The following is a 20194-nucleotide window of genomic DNA, read 5'->3' on the forward strand; positions in this document are numbered from 1 at the left end:
TATATATATATATATATTCCTCTTCTAATTTAGTGGGGTTTTATTTATACAGTCTAAAAATTAGATTTGATAATAGAAGCATGAGCAAGAATTCAGTCTTCAAGTAAAAATTACAGATCCTTACGTAAAATACATACTCCTGGCTTTGTTTTTAGAACACATGAGTAAATTGACTTAATTGTGATTTTAGACTTAATTTCACTACACTTCAAAGTATAAGTCTTCAGTCTACAACACAGTGAGTCAATCTCAAAATCTTTCTACATAACTTTGTCCATATCTTAACAGTCACTTAACAACAATAAAATGGAACATAAATGCCATCTCCTACCTTTTCCTTCAAAGTTGTCCTGATATACATACTTCAAACAAAAATTAATCAGGTTGGTACTATGAAGGATTTTTCCTACTGAATTCTAATAAAGTGGTGTAACAGTCATCATGAAACAATGTATTTACCTTTTAAAAGGACTGATTCTAAGTCATACCTATCTCTTTACCTCTGTGTAATCGAGGTGACTGTAACTAAACTTGAAGCCTCCTATTGTAGCTACAGACAGTAGCTTTCTTGGTTGTCTTCTTTCATTCCATTTGTAACTATGACTTATCAAGAAATTTTTATGGTTTAGAATGAGGTTCCCAAAAGATAGGTCAGACAAGTAGAAGGGAACTACACATATTTTGTCAAGCCATTTCTTTGGATTCCATATAAAAAAAGGCTTTATCAATTGAAGTAATTGTCCATGTTATAGACCTCTGAAGGAAATTATTAGAGAGGAAATATGAGTGTCTTGGAAACAAGTGCCTTGTTCATTTACTATACTTCTCTTGTAGATCTAATCTTACCTTTCTTCCTGCTTTACCTTTGGTTTAATTACCTGTCTTAATGCTTTCAGTGAAAATGACTTGTCTATATTTAATTGAGAATGATAAGAATTCTACAGCTATGGATCTCTGACAGTTCAAACAATTTAACAGACTATAATTTAAATAAAGCAAGAGTTTACTCCCAAAGCCCCCATATTTGTTGAAAACTATATGAAATTATTCTGTACTACCGCTCAGCGGTGGAAAATGTATGAAAAACAGGCCTGAATGACTCTGGCTGCCTTCCACTGCCCGGTACATTAGCCCATAGCTATCAATGAGTGCGAGCCATAATATACCAGGTTCATCTTTCTCTATTTTCTGAATAAATAAATCAATAAATAAGTCCCGCAGGCAGATAGGAAGGACACTACCTGCAAAGCCGTCGTCGGAAAACATCAGAAGCTGGCATAACACGTCCATTTTAACGGAAATAGGTTCTTTATTATTTAATCAGGACGGCTTCTGGGCGATTCATGAACCACTTATTGAATCACCGAGTTTAAGAAATCTGAAAAAAAATATTGGGAGTTGGTAAACACCATCTCCTGAGTGATCAATAGCACCTAGTGTTTCAGAATGACAAAAGAGACTTTTTACTCTATTGGCATTTAAAAGCCATGGAATTGTTTTTAGTTGAACATAGCGAATAGTGAATCTCTAGAAATCATAGAAAGCTCATTGTTAAAATCCACCATCATCTTTGGCCTATACAGTCACTAAGTAGAGAAAGGTATGCATTTTGCTGGCTGAGCTGCAGTTCCTAAACAATCCATCTTTCAAGATTTCTTTTTCTTGAGGAAAGAAACTAAAATAAAATGTTATGGGTCTTTTTGAGCCAACTATAAAACATAAATGTAACCTCAATCCCTGATCAAAATATCACTGGATTTTTAAAAATATCATGCATACCTGTTAAAGCAATTAAGTCCACCGCATTAATAAAAAAGGAACAAAGAAACTGAAGAAAGTTAGTATTATGTCTTTGTGCTCCAGTGAACTGACCTGTTTTAAAGGGCCTTGTGTTTAAAAGTCTTTATTGCTGGGTCAGATATAACAAGAGTTGTTTAGTTTATTATTAAAGGGAGTTGGGGGTGGGTGGGACTTGCCCTCAAGTTTCTACCCATTGTTTTCATATCTTTCTTTTACTCATAGTCTTAACTCTGTAAGCATTCTCATGAGTATGCATAGCAGAAATATTTTTATAAGCTTTAAAAATACTGTTTGTATAAATTTTTTCAATAATTTCAATGGAACGCTTTATTGCAAACACTAATAATTTACATCTCTAACCAAACCAGTGGTGATTTTTCAACTGGATTTTACCAGCAGTTTAGGGATTCCCATCTGAAGTGTCTTAATAACCTAGTAAGGTTTTGAATAGGCAGAGTCTGGCATAAGATCAAAATTAGCCTTTGTATTGAGTATACAGAGAAGGTCTTATCAAATAGGCTGTACAATGAGAACAGAATAGAAGAGAAAAATTTTAAAAAAATGATACTTTAAAAAAAAAGACAAAGGTAGGCTTCAAAAATGCCCTGGCATCCTGAGCATGTTATACAGCTTGTCTTTCTGGTGACAGATACTAAGATTCCATAATAAAAACATGAGCCAAGTAAAGGGAGAAATTCCAGATCTGGCTGATTTTTTGGAGAAGGCAGATCTTCAACAATGTTTACAATTTAAGTAACATGAATATCATTAAAACCATCTTGGAAAATTATATTGCTAGTGTTTTGTGTTAAAAACTACCAAAAAATATGAAAAAAATTCTCTATGGTCTGTCTTTATACTGCTTTATTCAATTGTGGCACTAGGTAAATATACTATCATTTATACTAAGACTAAACATTGCTAGATTATAGTATGTATATTAGATAAATCTAAAATTATTTTCTAGTTCTTCCTATTTCATTCTTGCAGAAATTAATAGAACTACTTTCTATTTTTATATAATTGGTACAATTTCTTATTAATATCTCTTTTGATGTTTAATTGAGTAAAGTTATGTGCTAGGTACTAGTCTTTCTAGGGCCTTTACAAATATACAATTTTATGTCTTCACAATATGTGATCTGGATATAAGCATATCTGAAATAAATTCTTAATGAGTAATGTCATCCTCTATAACATACCTAAATTTAAAAAAAGATTTTACAATACATTCATGTAAATATAAACTTAGAACAAAACCAATTTTTGAGACAAATCTTTAAAAATGTGCTTTAAGTATGCCTCACTGTTTCACAGAATATCTAATTTTTCTTCCCCTGCAGGATGGAATGGGAAGAATGGCACATACAGTTGAAAGTAATGACAGAGCAATAGAGCACTGAAACCTCAAAGATATTATTTCAAATTATGCTATTTACTATTAATAAATAACTATTAGTGCCTTATAAACATTATAACATTACATATTATTGTACACATAACAACCCCCTATAGGTAGGTATTATCTAATATAATTATCTAATATCTAATTTAATCGCTGAGCACATTTAAAATTAGAAAGGTTAGGTAACATGCCCAAGGTCACACAGCTAGAAAGTGCAACCCAAAGTCTTATTAGTTGCCAAAGCCCGATTCTGAAGTTTTATGCAAGAAAGATATGGAAGAACAACCAGACTCTTGGAATTCATTGTAAAAGGACCAATCAAAAAGCCATAAAAAGGTAAAAAGTGAATCAACTAACATATTTTCATTTTATCAAAGTGTGCATTTCCTAGATTTTGGGGGTTTTGTAATTACTATTAGATAATTTGGCACTCTAATACTCAGGAGTTTTTTCATCAACAAAATTAAAAACATAATTAAAGTTTGGCCTATGATCTATTAAATTATGGAAATAATAATTCTTTCTGACTCTACTTCCCATTTATAACATGTATAATACTTACATACTCATGAAACCTCACTGATACTCTTAATTGAGCTCCTCTAGAATGTTCAATAAATTCTGCTTAAGCATGCAGGGAAATATTTGCCACACTGAGTTTTTTAAAAAATATTTTGGGTAATGATTTGAAATATCACCGGGTCCTATAAAAGTTAATCATTGTGCAATGTTTGAAACACTACATATTAGGCTTCTACCAATGGCTTAGTTCTGGAACAATTCATCATCACTCTCCAGAGATTACTTACTCTAGAAAGCTGGTGATATAGTCTCGACTGCAGGCAGACCAGGAAAAAGGATTGGTATTTGCAGTAATGTGAGCTGCCATAAGTTTTGCTGCTTCATGACCTTTCGTCCCACAAGAATTTCCAATTCCATCATGGTTCATACCAAAACTGTTTTAACAAGGAAGAAACATAAATGGGGAAAAAAATAAGGAAAAAATAAAAACAAACAAATTCTAAATACATTCTTTATTTCCTTCTACTTATTTTTATTTACTTAATTGACTAGTCATTAGCCTTAACAACATATCAAGATAGGCCAGATATTCTGAGGAAGCAAAAGAATAAAAGTAAAGAAAAAGAAATTAAGCAATAATTCAGCAATAAATTTTAAAACTTTTAAAAGTGTTTTACATAAACTTGTACTTTTTCATGCATGATATAATATGTCCTTGAGAAGAAAGTGGATATATCATGACATTCACTTTATAAAAAAAAAACTGAAATTTTAGTAAGGATACATGACCTAATAAGATTATATAGTAAGTGTTGACTGTGTTTATGTTCACTATGTTGAATAAAAGGAGAGTTATAAAAGTATGGTCAAACTCCACAAATATCTAGGTAATAGGACAAACAGAAGTATTTTTTATGAATACAAAAAAAAGAAGTTTCAAATGTCTGTTATTTATTATGTGTGCATGTTTTTTTAGGAAAAAAAACCCCAAACCTTGATACATTAAAAAAGCAGCTGCACACCCATGTTTATTGCTGCATTGCTAACAATAGCAAAGAGATGGAAACATTCCAAGTGCTCATCAACAAACAAATGGATAGAGAAGCTTTGGTATAGTCACACAATGGAATACTAGGCAGCACTGAAAAACGTACTCATGAAATATACAAAAGGGGTGATCCTTATGCTGAGTGAAATATCTCGTGGAAAAAGGACAAATACTGCATAATGCCACTGTTATAACACTGACATGGGGGTTGGGAGGAAACTAAGAAGATAGGGGATAAATAATGTACTCTGCATTGAAACAGATAAGAGGCAGGGGGAAACCTGTTTAAAAGGACTATATGATTAGGTATTATTTGCATGACAATAGTCCAGAATAAGAGCTGCATAGTAAAGTGGACTATGGGGGGGTGGGAATTGTACAACAATGACAGAATTTTTTCTTCAAAGAGAGAAGCAAACTGGGGGAGGCAGGTTGACGGAGGAAAATGTGCAACAACGAATGAATGGAAATCCAAGTTCTCTACAAACTTTCAATAAAATCTTAATTAAAAAATTAAGAAAATAAAAAACTATCATCTACCAACAAAAGTGTTCTCAACACAAGCAATTTTTCCCCACAAGATTTAAACAAATAATGTGTGCTAAGAAACATGAAAAATGGAGTGTCAACAGAGTTTTCCTTTGCCATAACCTTTATTTATCATGTTTTCCCATGTTTAATGTTATTCATGTGATCTAATCACACATTTCTGTGATAAATTATAACTTTTTTTCTCAAAGAGATACAGCTTATACATTTGAGTAAGTTTTGAGCTTTCTTAAAAAGTAGGTAGAAATTTGGGTTGACTTTTACTAAAAACAAATTTATGCCCTCATGATAACATTCTCGTAAACGTAAAATAATATATGTTCAGGAAAATAAGTAATGTTACTAAAGCACAAAATAGATGGAGCTAGTTGCTATAGAAACATCTGGACATACAGATGTTGTTATGTGCCATTGAGTTAGAGCCCACTCATAGGTGGCCTTCCAAAAGGTTTTCAGAGACTGTCAATCGTATAGGAGGAGACTGTCTATCCTTCTGTAGAGCAGCTGCTGGACTTGAACCATATGTCTTTGGGTGAGCAGTACAATTCCCTACCACTAGGCCACCAGAGGTACCTAAACATGTAGTTAGAAAACTATAATCGTATAAAATAGATTAATTTAAAATACTTTGGGGAAAAATAAAGATTTAAATAATGAAATTGAGTAAGGCAACTGAAAAATTCTGAATAGAATAAGTAATTACTCTAAATTTTAGACAAGCAATAGTTATTAAGTCTATAGTGGAAACCAAATAGTGAAGAAAGAGATGGAGTCAGGGAAAGTAGTTGGAAGATCATTGGCAACTGAGAAATGCTGTTGGTTTTAACTAGAGCAGTGGGATGGAAAAACAAGATATAAAATATAGTTGGAAAAAAAACATAGAAAGCAGGATGGATTATATTTTCATAAACATATAATACAAAAGAACTATAATAAAGACAAAAGATCTTTGATGACATAACGAGTAATGTATCAAACTGCTAACCAAAAGGTCAGCTACTTAATAAAAATAAGATAAATAATCCCTTCACATAAAGATTTACAACCTTGGAAAGCCAATGGATAGTATCTATGAGTCAGATCAACCTCAACAGAAGTGGATTTTGGAGTAAAATGAAGACATACATGCCACACATGAGGGACTGCAAAAAGCTAATGATCTAAATAAAAGAATTAAGATGAACAAATAAGGAATAATATATGATAACATGAAAACAAACTAACCCCATTGCCACTGAGTCAATTCCAACTCATAGTGACCATATAGGAGAAAGTAGAAATACTCCTCCTAGAGGGTTTTCAAGTCTTTAAGCTTTGGAAGTCTGCCGTGCCAATTTTTGTGGAGTAACTGGTGGATTCAAACCAACACCTTTTTTAAAATGCTAGTTTATTTAGAAAATTCGAATACACTGTTTTCCAGAACAGATTCTTCCAATTTCCCTCACCCTCTGACCCATCAAACTGATTAACTCATGATTAACCTCCCCTTCCGCTGCACATCCTCATCCCTCTGCTTCCACCCTGTCCCCCACCACGCTTGGATCCTTATACTTATTCTACAATAATGGTTTTATACAATATTTATCCTTGTGGCACTGAGTCAGTTCACTCAACCAAACGCTCTCCAGTCTCTCCCAAGTTACGTAGTAATTTACAAAATCATTGCTCCTGCATGCTGTGTAATATTCCATTGTGTGAATGTATCATAATTTCTCTATTCATTCATTTGTAGTTGGGCATCTGGCCTGGTTTCATGTTCTTGTGAGGGTGAATCACATTGGTGTACAAGTCTCTGTTTGCGCCTTTTGTACATTAACAAAATAATGGCGCACAGCACTTCATTTACATAACTAACTAGTCATCAGGTGGGAGTTATAGCTACTGTGACAGTTTGTGTCATGTACTGCAGAGTTGAAACTAACCTCTAGCTGATCCTCCAGAGGGTTTTCAGTCAGTAAGTCACATAGCAGGAGATTGCCCATCCTTCTACCATGGAACAGCTGGTGGATTTGAACAGCATACCTTTGGATTGGCAGTGCAATTCCTTACCACTAAACCAACCGAGCGCCCTACTAAGTCACCAGAGCTCTCTAAAATGTGACTGCAAATATAATTAATTCATGGAACCTTAGATGTGCAGCTTAATAATGTCTGATATATAAGAAGTTCTAGAACATAGCTTAAAGACCTAGTATACATAGGAAATAAGAGAGGTGATGCTAGCAGGCAGATGTTTATGGAATGGTTCCTCTCTTCAAGTGAAGAGAATTATAAATAACAAGAGGACTCCCAGAGCAGCCAGTTGAAGGTCTCTAATTAATATAATAAAAGAGTTTTATGAAAGCTCTTCACAAGTATTAGCCATTTAAAAAAATTGTTTAGGTAATCTTTTTCAACTGCCCAATTCTCAGTTCTTCTATACTCACTAGTTTCAAACCAATGCTTTCTTTTGTCTTGGTTAAATAATGCAAGTGCAAAATTGAACAAAGCATGTGCATTATTTTCAGGTATATTAAAAAAAACCCTTACATAAAGAAAAAACCAACTAAACCTTAGCAGTGGTGTAATGAAATAGAGAACTTATTGCCTAATAGTTGTGGTGTGTGATTTGATAGCCAGTCTAGAGAGAAATTCAGCAGTTCTGTGTCAAATTAAACAGATACAATATGTCCCAGAAATCCTATTCGTGGATATTAATCCCAGAAATGTTTTTAAAAGAACATATATGATCTGTTTGTGGTATAATTGTTTATAATAGTAATGAGTTGACAGTGATCTTAGAGTCTATCACTGGAAACATGTATGTATGAGTAAACTTTGGTAGAGATGTATATTGTGGAATGCTACATAGAAGTTAGATGCAAAATACAGTGAGATTTCCCGTCAGCTGATCTTGGAATAATGTAAACCAAGAAGCATGTACCCAGAAAATCTGGGGGTAAAAACAATTTTTGCAAGAACTCTAAGCTATAGAGTCTCATGACATATTCTTGAAATATTTTAAATTTGTTTTAAAATATTATCAGTTTTTGTTGATACTAGTTTCATAGCAAAGTACACAGGGGAACTTGGCCACCAGCTCCATTAACTCTATCAACGTATTTCCTAAACAAATTTTGTGGTTTATTGTGGATTTCACAGTCTTTTAGGGAGTTCTGGTGGCATAATATCTTACTTTGTCTTTTTGAGCTTCCCTTTAAAATATTCTGTTCAACTCTTTTACTTTGGCATTTTTCTCCTTTGTTTTGGCTTCTTGGCATTCTCCCCTCCCCCCCTTTTCTTAATGGTTTGCTTACAAAGTTCGTATACATTGTGTTTCACAATGTTCATAGCAGCATTACTCACCCTCGCAAGAACATAGAAACAGCCCAAATGTCCAACCACAACTTAATGGATTGAGAAAGTATGGTACATGCAAGCAATGGAATACAATGCAGCACTCAGGAGCAACAATTGCAAAAACTACTACATAACCTGGAAGAGACTGGAGAGGATTTTGCTGAGTGAACTAACTCAATCTCTTAAGGACACATAATATATAAGGCCATTATTCTTGGTATTCTTGTGCAACCTTCAGAGTTTCTTCTGACATTCATTTTGGTCTATTCTTTCTCTTCTATGTTTGAAATTACCATGACTTTCATCGTGGTTAATATACTTGATGTCATCCTGTAGCTCATCTGACCTTTGATACGTGCTGTTAAGTCTGAATTGACTTATAGCTGACCCCCAGTGAGTTTTTAGAGGCAGTAAATTGCACAGGAGGAGATTGTCCATCTTTCTCCCACAGGGCAATTGGTAGGTTCACACCATATGCTTTTGGGATTGCTATAAAGTTTCTTAGCACTAGGCCACCAAAGCCCCTCATCTGGTCTTTGATCATTAATGTTCAATGACTTGAACATATTCTTAAAGTGATTTTTAAATTTAAGTGGGATTAAAATACTTATTTTGGTTCTTGTGTGTTTGTTTTCATTTACTTTTGCTTCCATTTGAATTTGCACGAGTGTAATGATGACCTGACTTACAGTCAACACCTGGATTTGTTTACAAGACTGATGCTATTGTTATTTGCTGTCATATATAGTATGACTCATAGCGACTTATTAACAACAGATCTCTATCTTGACTCATCCTCAAGATCTCTTTACACACTTGAGTTCATTGTTGATATTGAGCTTCTCCATTCATTCTTTCCACAGAGGCAGTTTATCTAATTCCTGTGTGAGGTCCATTCATCAAGTGAGGTCCATTTGTATAGTCGTCATTTGTGCTTTCTAAATAAGGTATTTACAATGAATAAATCATTGATTTTGGAAATTTTGATCATTCAATCACCATACTAATTTCTTTAACCAAGGCTGTAATTTTCAACTACCAGTCCTTTATTTTTGTTTCCAAGTTTCATATTCTGGTCACCAATTTTTATTAATGTGTCCTGATAGCAATTTCAAACTATAAAAGTTGGTACAAAACTTTAATTTCCTCATCTTTGTTTTTAGTTGTTAATGTATATATTTGAATAATAGTTGTAATATATATATATTTCCCCCTGCATTAAAGACGCCAGATGAACTGATGCCTTTGAATTTTTTGTGGTTCTTGAGAAGGGTACTTCATATCCCACGGATTTCCAAGAGAACAAAGATCTATCTGGGTGAAAATAAAGTCAGGGTGCTTCTTCCAAGGAAGGTTGGTGAATCATCTTACATATTTTGAACTTTTTTTTAAGAGGGGCCATTCCTTGGAGAAGGATATCATGCTTAGAAAAAGGTAAAGGGTCAGCGTCTCAACAAAATGAATGGACACAGTAACTATAACAAGGGGCTCAAGGGCATTAGAGATGGTGAGGATGGCATAGGATGGTCAGGGTTCAGATCAGTTGTACATACGGTCCCTACAACTTATCGTTAACTCAACATAGTCAAAATAACAACTGGCAGAGGCAAGGTTCTAAGAGAGTTGCACTACTAAACCAAAGGTTGCACATCTCTATTGAATCTACCAGAGGCTCCAAGAGGGAAAGATAAGTAATTTCCTCCATGTGGTTTACTGCTTCTGAAATCCAACGGATAGTCAGCTGATGACTCAGTGACAATAACAGTGACAGTTTTGTTTTATACAGAAGTTTAATTTTATTAAACTTCATTATTATTAATTTATTAAAATAAAAGTTTCGTTTTACACATACTTTATATCATACTTGGGAAAAGAAAACATACAATTCTTTAAAGAATAATTACAAAATAAACATCGCACCATCTACCCAAATTTAAAAAACAGAACACTTTCAGAACAACAAAAGCTTTGTGTTCACCTCTACAATTGTAATCTTCTTCCTTGTGGTTCTGAGCCCTTTGCTGAGAAAACTACTATGCCGACTTTTGGAGCAGTCATTCCCTATGCAATCCTAAGCAATATATGTTTGTTCTATCTGATTTGAACTTATTGTAGGTAGAATAATTTCTGTAGTTACTCATTTATCACTTTTTTGATTTAACAATTTGTAAACCATTTATTTTCTCTATGTGTGTGTATAGCTTTTATTTATACATTCTACCGATGATGGTTTGGGGTGATTCTCACTATGTGACTAATAGGGAATCTGTTTCTTTGAGCATTCCTGAACATGCCATAACATCTCCAGCGCATTGTTTCTTAAATTTTGGTTTTAGGGCCACTGTGTGATTGTATCTACTAGTATTCATTATATTAGAAATTAAAACTCTTGAATTTTAAACGTATTTATTATTTGTTGTTGATTACCATCAAGTTGAGCATGACTCACAGTGACCCTATGAACAAAAGGCCTAAAGCCTATCTATAACTATTGACATTTATCAAAGTTCATAGAGTTTCCAAATTTATTAATTACTTTCAAATTCATATCAATAAACCCATTTTAGGCAAGAATCTAACATACGTCTCAGACTCACTATGAAGAACCTCATTTTCTGTCTTGTTTTCCTGCAATTACCATAACTAGACTCCTATAATCCACACAAACAACAAAGGTAAGGTCAACTTTGATTGATGAGATCAATGTTTTCAATTGTAAAAGAGAATTTAAAGAAAGAGAAGTTAAGCATACAGTATAGTATAACTGGCCCGGTTCTACTCTACATTTTGAGGCAGTTCAGGAAGCTAGGCTCTGATCATAGTTCTGTGAGAAATTAAATTACAATCTTAATAACCAAATTCCTTTTTTATTTCTTCTGCTCTTGAGAACCTGAAACCCTGGCCAGTATTCTAATTCTCTTGGAGCAGAGATGACAGTTGATTTTCAGATATTAAAATCTTGTGTTTGTAACCCATGTTGCCTCTGCTGCACCCTCTAAGACACACACATACTACCTATCCACAGGGCTCCCCTGATACTAAATTTCACTGAACACTGTCAGACCAAATTAATATGACATTTTTATAAAAAAAAGTTGTTAGATATGGATTAAGTACAATGCACTTAAAAATCAGTTAACATAATTGCTTTAAAAAGACTCCCATTGATTATGCATCAAGGGTTAATGTATAATTGAGGAACATATAGGAATTAAAGCTTACATTTGTAGCATATGGTTGCTTTATTGGATTTCCTTTATTAGTGCTTAATTACATTTTGGTGCCTTTGTTAAAACTATTGATGTTCATGAATTATGCTCTAAGCAAAAATACAAAGTTTGAGGCTAACAAGAATACAAACAATTGAGTGAAAAATTATTGTTTATAGAAGAAAACCGATGCAATTAGGTTCATTTTATTAGGCTTGATTAAATCTCTTAGCAGTTTAACTACTTCAAGAAAAAGAACTGATAACATCAGTTTGAAACTCTTACTGCTAATTAATTTGTTTTGTATGCAAATAACTTAAAAAACAATTGTAATTAAAACAAGAACTTAGGAACTGCAAAATCTAAAAGAAAAAAAGACATTCTCTATTCAGGTGTGTTAACATTACCTCCTGCCTTGTTCATTAGGATTTATTTTTTCTTTGAGGGTATCATTCCTTGGATGGCCATTTTAATAAAGCTCAACTTAGATTCTAGCCTTTATCCTATATTAGAACAAGTCTTCATTCAGTGAATGAGATAACCCTCAGACACTGTGTTTGACAACCAAATAGTTGTTGTGTGTTGACAAGTCAGAATCAATCCACAGCTGATACCAGTCGTTTTTCAAGAGGCAGTTAATCACACAATAGGGGATTGCCCATCTTTATCCTGTGGAGCAGCGGCTGGGTTCCAACAGCATGCCTTCAGGATTGCAGAGCAGATTCTTACCACTAAACCACCAGAGCTCCCTGTCAACGGATTACTAATGTCATTTTAACAAAACACACTCTCAATTATTGCCATCAAGTTGGAATGAATTGATGCATTGATGACCCTCTAGTTGATGACTGGAAGTTGTAAATCACATAGGAGGAGATTGTTCATCTCCTTCTCCAGGAGCCACTGGTAGATTTAAACTGCCAGAGGCACTTACGGGTTAATAGGTTAATAGTGCAACTCCCTACTAACTACCGCCACCAGGTTCCATTTTAAGGAAAGTGACAATTAAAATCCTATCAGAGTCAAGTGGGTCAAGCACAAAAAGACAAATGTTCCATGATTTCACTAAAATAAAATATCTGTTGTTAACTTCAAGTAAGTTCCAATTACCTGATGTACAGAAGGAGAAAACACTGCATGATCCTGCACCAGCATCACAATTTTTGCTGTGCTTGAGTCTTGTTTACAGCTACTGTGTCAATCCACCTCACTTTGGGTCATCTTCTTTTTTGCTTACCTTCTGTGCTAGCCTACATTGTGCCTTTCTCCAAAGACTAACTGCTTCTTGGAACATACCCAAAGTATGTTAATTGAAGTCTCACCATCCTTTTTTCTACAGAGCACTCTGGCTGTACTTCTTCCAAGGTAGAACTGTTCATTCTTTTGGCAATCGATGGCAATTTGCAATATTCTTTGTTAAATCACAGCTTAGAGTTATCAACTCTTCTTTGGTTTAATTTAATCATTGTCCAATTTTTACATGTACATGTTGCTGTTGTTGTTGTTGGGAAGTGTCTCAAAGTAGGCACTTACTCACTTAGCAACCTTATCAACAGCATACTGAAATGCCAATAGTGACATTGTCACAATCTTCCTACTCTAGCTTAATGTTGTAGTAACTGTGTCCATCTATCTCATTGAAAATTGTCTTCTATTATCCTCCACCATCCAATGTTGCTTTTGTTAAGTGCCATCAAGTTGAGTACAACTCACAGTAATCATATGAACAACCAATCAGAACACTGTCCTATTCTGTGACAACCTCACAATATTTAACACACTTGAGCCCACTGCTACAGACACTGTGCTGATCTACTTGGTCAAGGGTCTTTCTCTCTTTAACTGTCCCTCCACCTTCCCAAGCATGATGTCCCTTTCCAGGGAATAACCTCTCCTAGCAACATGATCAAAGTATGTAAGACGAAGCTTTATCATCTTTACCTCCAAGGAGCACTCTGACTGCACCTTCTCCAAGTCATATTTGTGTTATTTTGGCAGTCCATGGGATATCTGTACATAGGTTTTGAACAAACACAATTAAGTGTTCTGTGATTCCCATTTTTCTATGATCCATATAGTCAATAAAGTACAAATAAAGCCTTTACACAGTCAATAAAGCACATATAAAGCCTTTACATAGTCAATAAAACACAAATAAATATTCTTTTGGTATTCTTTGCTTTCAGCTAGAATCCATCTTACATTAGCAATGATATCCTTGGTGTCATGGCCTCTTCTAAATCCAGCTTGAACTTTTGGTAAGCCATTTTTTAATGAGGTTCAGCAGTATTTTGCATTCATAGAATTTCTACATTCTGTTGGATCACTTTTCTTGGGAATTGGAACAAATACAATGATCTTCTAGTCATTAGGCCAGGTAACTCTCCTCCAAATTTTCTGGCACAACTTAGTGAGCATGTCTAGGGCTGCATATGTCATATGAAACAATTCCATTTACATCCCATTGATTTCTGGCCTTTTTCAGTTCCTTTAGCTTGAGGAATGCTGAGCTAGTTCTTTCCTTTTTATCCTCCCATTCCAGGTTTCTGTACATAATATGTTGCTTTGTCTTCTCTAGCTGCCTTTGGAAATCCAGTCCTTTTATTTCAGTATCTCTTCCCTTTGTTTTGGATTCTTGACGCTTTAGTGCAAATTTCAGGGTCTCTTCTGACACACAGTATGCTATCCCTTTAAAATTTTTCAAAGCATTTTTCAAAGGGCTGGAATCTTGAGACATCATTCCCAAAATATGTGAGACAAGGTATCACTGCCCTTACCCCTAAGGAGAACTCTAGTTGCACTTCCTCCAAGACAGATTTATTTGTTCTTTTTGCAATTCATAAGATATATTTAATACTTTCACTAACAACACATTCTTATGGTATCTTACCCTCTTTCATCATCTATATTAAATGTCTATTTTCCCCATGTCTATAAGCAATTGAAAATACCATGGCTTGGATAAAGTACACCTTAGTCTTTCAGATGACATCTTTGCTCTTTAGTACTTAAAAAAAACACAATTCAAAAAAACCCTTGAAGGGAGATTTTCCTAATGCAACATTCTTTTTTAATTCTTGACTGCTGCTACCATGGAGAAGGTTGTGAAGCCAAGTGAAAGGAAATCCTTGACAACTTTAGTCTTATCTATCATGATGTTTCCTATTGGTCTAGTCGTAAGAATTTTTGTATTCTTGAGGTTGAGGTGAAATTTAGCTGTATCCTGTAAGTATAGATAATCTTAATAGCTTGAGTGGAGTAAAATTTTGACATAACTGAGAACTTTTATTTGTTAATGTGGCAAGATTCAAACATATGAAAAATAGCTGTAAACAACAATGTATATGAGGCTCCTGAAAATATTGTGGCTACAAAATGACTAGATATGAAATATTTACCTTCAGGATAGAAATATCATGCCTAGATATAAAATGCCTATAATAAGGTTGTTGTTATGTGTCACTGACTCAGAATTGACAATTCAACAAGTTTTTAGAAGTTCTAAATCACACAGCTCAGTCACTGGTGAATTCAAACAGCTGACCTTTGGGTTGAAAGTGCAACTCTTTACCTACTAGGCCACAAGAGCTTCCTGAATATGAATACCTAGAAAAAGCAAGTGTGTAGAGATCAAATTCATAGACGGTTGTCAGGGATTGAAGAAGGGGAAATAGACAGTTAATACTTAAGGGATACTAAATACCTGTTTAGCATGATGTAAAAACATTCAGAAATGGACAGTAGTGATGTTGAACACCATGGTAAATGTAACTAATGTCATTGAATTTTACACTAAAGAATTGTTAGAATGTTGAATGGTTTTTATATGTATTTTACAATAACATTTTAAATAATCCTTTTAATTTTTTTTATGGAAACTGACAATATGATTCCAAAATTATGCATAATTACAGAGGTAGATAGAGTCAAGATAATTTTGAAGAAAAAGGAGGGGAGGCAGTCAATATTTATTATAAAGCTATGATAATTAAAGCAATATGAAATTTGTCAAGAGAAACTTTGAAAATAACAAAAATAAAAGTTACAAAACAATAAACATGGTAAAATATTAACTCTTGTCAAATCTGCATGGTGGTACATGGATATTTACTATAATATACACATAAGCACATAGATGGTAAAATTCAAAGGAATATACCTTAAAATTATCTATGTCATTAAATACATACATTTAAACAGATTTAGAATATCTGTGATCTAAAATTGATTTTCCCTTTCAAATTAATTAAACAAAATAGCTGGCTTAACTCTTCTAATTTATTTGGTTATAAAGTTTGAAAATGGATTTTTAGGATATGGAAACAATTTGCTTCAGACATAATGGCATGAACTGTTTTTATAATTTTAAGATGTCCTCATGTAAATCTAGTCAATTTATTTGCTGATTAGTATTTGTACCACTGAGATAAAATATATATATATTAAAATAATGCTATAACTAGCACTTAATTAAAATCTAACATATTTTAAAAGTTTCTGTAGCATGTATATTACTTGAAGAAAAGCCAATTTATTAAGAGAAGGTTAATGAAGATAATTAAAGAAGTTCTAAATGAAACTCTTAAGTATCACAAAATTATTTTGTACAGGTAAATGTTGTTGTTCTTCTAACATACCATGGGAGTGGCCTGTAACTTATGGTTACCCAAGGTACTATAGCTCTAAACTCTGCTCTATCCCAAGCCAATCAAGTTGTTTCCAACATACCTACCCCCATTACCCCAGTTACTGTGTCAATCCATCTCATCCAGAGTCTTTTTCTCCTAGTTGTCCTTCCACTCTTCCAAGCATAATGTCCTTCTCTAGGACTGGGCCCTGTTGGCAACATGCCCAAAGTATGGCGGTAGTGCTTCAAAATTCTTTCCTCCAAGGAGTAGTCTGGTTTCACTCTCTCTAGGATAAACTCATTCATTTGTTTTCTTGGCATGTTACATTCAATACTTTTCTCCATCACCACAACTCAAAGGCATAAATTCTAACTGTCCAGCTCTCTGATACATAGTAAGTAATTGCAAAGTTCATGTTCTGAATCTTTAGTATATACACTGGCATTGCTCTCCGTACCACTTTGGAGAGTCCCCTGACAGCAGATTTCCCCAGAGCAATTTCTCTTTTGATATCTTGACTGATGGTAACAAAAGCGTTGATTGTGGATCTGAGCAAGGTCAAATTGTTAACAAACTCTATCTCTTCTCCATCTATCATGGTGCTGCCAACTGGCCCAGTGGTGAGAATCTTTGTTTTCTCAATGTTGAGCTTCAATCCATATTAAAGACTACAATCCTTGACCTTCTGCATCAAGTGTTTCAGGTCCTCCTCAGTTTTAGTGAGCAAGGTTGTGTTGTCTGTATCAAATAAGTGGCTGATGAGTCTTCCTCCAAACGTGATGTCATATTTCTCCTCATAAAGTTCAGCTTCCCATATCTGTTCTGCATATAGATTGAAAAGGTATGGAAACAGGACAAATCTCTGATGAACCCCTTTACTGATTTTGAACCATGTAGTGGTTTCTTGCTTAGTTCTCAGGACCAGTCGTGGTTCAAGTGTAGGTTTCACATGAACACAATCAAGTGTTCTGGGATTCCCATTCTTCTCAAAGTTAGTGACAATTTGTCATAGTCCGCACAAGCAAATGAATTTGCATAGTCAATGAAACACAGATAAACATGTCTTTTGAACTTGGTGTTTTTTATAATTTTCTCATATCATCGAGTTAAATTCTTTTTTCCCCTTCTACTTTGTGTCTGACTTTTACATCCTAATAATTATTATTAATGTATTTTGACTGCATGTTTGGTCAATTTAAGATTGCAAAAATTGGTTGAATACCACAATTTTATCATCTTTTTATTTAGCTGTTGGTGCATATATTTGAATAACAGCTGTATAACATGCCTTCCTTGTAAACATATGGATAATATTCTATCACTCACAGCATTGTACTTAAAGATAGATCTTGCAATGTGAAGTTGGCCAAGTCTTGCTTCTCCTTGCTTCACAAAGGGGATATGTCCCCATCAATAGTATCCACAGCAGCAAACAGATAACTTCTATGTCAGACACATCAACCAATGCTTCTCCACCTATTTTCACCAATCACTGGGTTCAATATTCATTGTTGCCTTTACTCACAGTAGTGGTACCAAGAATGAGGTTTACTAACAATAGAAGCTGGGAGTAAGGGAGACAATGAATATCTCACAAAACAAGTACAGGTTTAGATCAAAGTCAGATTAAGAAAAAAATACAATTCCTTAATTAGTAAAAGTTCTGATTTTAATTCAGCAATACAAATCCAAAAAGTCTCTGGTTCCCTCAATCATCCAGTAAAGTTTGCCTCAGAACCGTTATATGTCAACTTCTACTTCAAGCATTTGGCAAAAACAGCAAAACCTTTAATGCGTCTAGCACAAACACAAAAAGTTTTAGGTCACAGAGTTTTCCACAGCAATGCCACAAGTCTCCTCCATCCCCACCATCTCAATCTGGTCTGGCTCTCACTCTCACCAACGTATTTCTCTAGTCTCCATCAAGTCTTACTATTGTGGGAACTATTCTCTCTCTCTCTCTCTCTCTCTCTCACTCTAGTCCCGCAGCTGTTGATCATTTTCAAGAGCATGTCTCTGCAGTTAAGGTATCTGGAGACCAAGAAGGGGCTAACATAATAGCTACAAAAGCCATATTCTAAGCTAACACCATAGGCCTTTTTAACTATAAATGCCATTCTTTACGATATAACACCACTTTCTTCAGTTTTTAAATCTTACCATAGTAGACAATGGGGATTCCATAACACATAATTCTGCTTATACGATACCAAATAGAGAAGAAGAAAAATACAAAATGGATGTCAGAAGAGACTCTGAATATTGCACTAGAGTGCCAAGAAGCCAAAGCAAAGGGAAGAAATTAAGAAGTTAATGGGCTGAATAAAAGATTTCAATGGCCAGTACAGGAAGACACATCAAAGAATTATAATAAAATGTGCAAAGAACTGGAGTCCAAAAATCAAAAGGGCAGACTCATTCAGCATTTCTTAAGCTGAAGGAACTAAAGAACAAATTCAAGCTGTGGGTTGAAATAGTTAAGGATGCTATGGGAAGAATATTAAATGATCTAGGGTGCATTAAAAAAGATGAAAGGAGTATACAGAGTCACTCTATGAAAAAGAATTGACTGACACAGAAGAATTTCAAGAAACAATATATGATCAAGAGGCAATGGTGATAAAGAAGGAAGCTCAGACTGCTCTGCAGGACTTGACAAACATAAAGCCCAGAAATTGATGGAATACCAATTGACATATTTCAACAAACAAAAAGATGCTGTCCAGAACTTGCTAACCAGGTTGTGCCAAGAAATCTTAAGGACAACTAGCTGGCCAACTGACTGTAAAAGATCCGTATTTATTCCAAAAAATGATGATCCAACAGTGTGGAAATTATCGAACAATATCACTAACATCACACACAAGAAAAATCCTACTGAAGATTGCCCAGAAATTACTGGAACAGTACATTGACAGAGAACTATCAGAAAGCTGGATTCAGAAGAGGTCATGGCACTAAAGACATCATCATTAAATAAAATTAACCAATCCCACTGTCATTGAGTCAATGACAATTCACAGTGATCCTACAGGATAGCGTAGAAGTATCTACTAGATTTCCAAGGCTATATATGTTTATGGTTAATTTCACTGGGGGAAATATTTGCTGTCAGGGACCTTTCCAGGGTACTAAATTTAAGAGAGTAAGTTGTACCTGATCCAGGCCATGATCTTTACAATTACTTGCTATGCATATGAGAGCTGGATAAAAACTAATGATGATAGAAAAAGAACTAATGTCTTTGAGTTGTGGTTCTAGAGAGGAGTATTGAATATAGCATGGACTACTAAGAGAACAAACAGGTTTACCCTAAAGAGGGTGAAACAAGAGTGCTCTCCTCAGAGGCCAGGATTTTAAAATTTCATCTGACATACTTTGAGCATGCTACAATGAGGAATTAGTCCTTGGAGAGGGGCATCATGCCTGGAAGGACAGAGGGACAGCACAAGAGAAGAAGACCCTGGATGATATGAATTAACTCTGTGACTGGGAGAATGAGGGTAGTTGTGTTAGAGACAATGAAGTTGGTTCAAGATAAAACAGGTTTAGGTTTATGCAGATGACATGATCGTATACTTAGAAAACCCTAAAGACTCAGCAAGAAAACTATTGGACATAATTGACAAATTCAGCAAAGTAGCAGGATACAAGATCAACATACAAAAATCAGTTGGATTTCTCTACAGTGACA

At 34.5% G+C, this 20194-nt stretch overlaps 1 protein-coding gene across 1 annotated transcript in view; it reads right to left on the reverse strand.

Moving 5' to 3' along the window:
- ADAMTS6 (ADAM metallopeptidase with thrombospondin type 1 motif, 6) overlaps positions 1 to 20194 on the reverse strand; it is a 509355-nt gene that overhangs the window by 264571 nt on the left and 224590 nt on the right. Inside the window, exon 9 of the mRNA XM_006899365.1 lies at positions 4015 to 4161. Within this exon, the coding sequence (XP_006899427.1) occupies positions 4015 to 4161 (147 nt within the window). The remainder of the gene's footprint in view (positions 1 to 4014; positions 4162 to 20194) is intronic.

The sequence above is a fragment of the Elephantulus edwardii genome, unplaced genomic scaffold (assembly GCF_000299155.1).
Source record: "Elephantulus edwardii isolate Elephantulus edwardi_28Jun2011 unplaced genomic scaffold, EleEdw1.0 scaffold00254, whole genome shotgun sequence".
Lineage (NCBI taxonomy): Eukaryota > Metazoa > Chordata > Mammalia > Macroscelidea > Macroscelididae > Elephantulus > Elephantulus edwardii.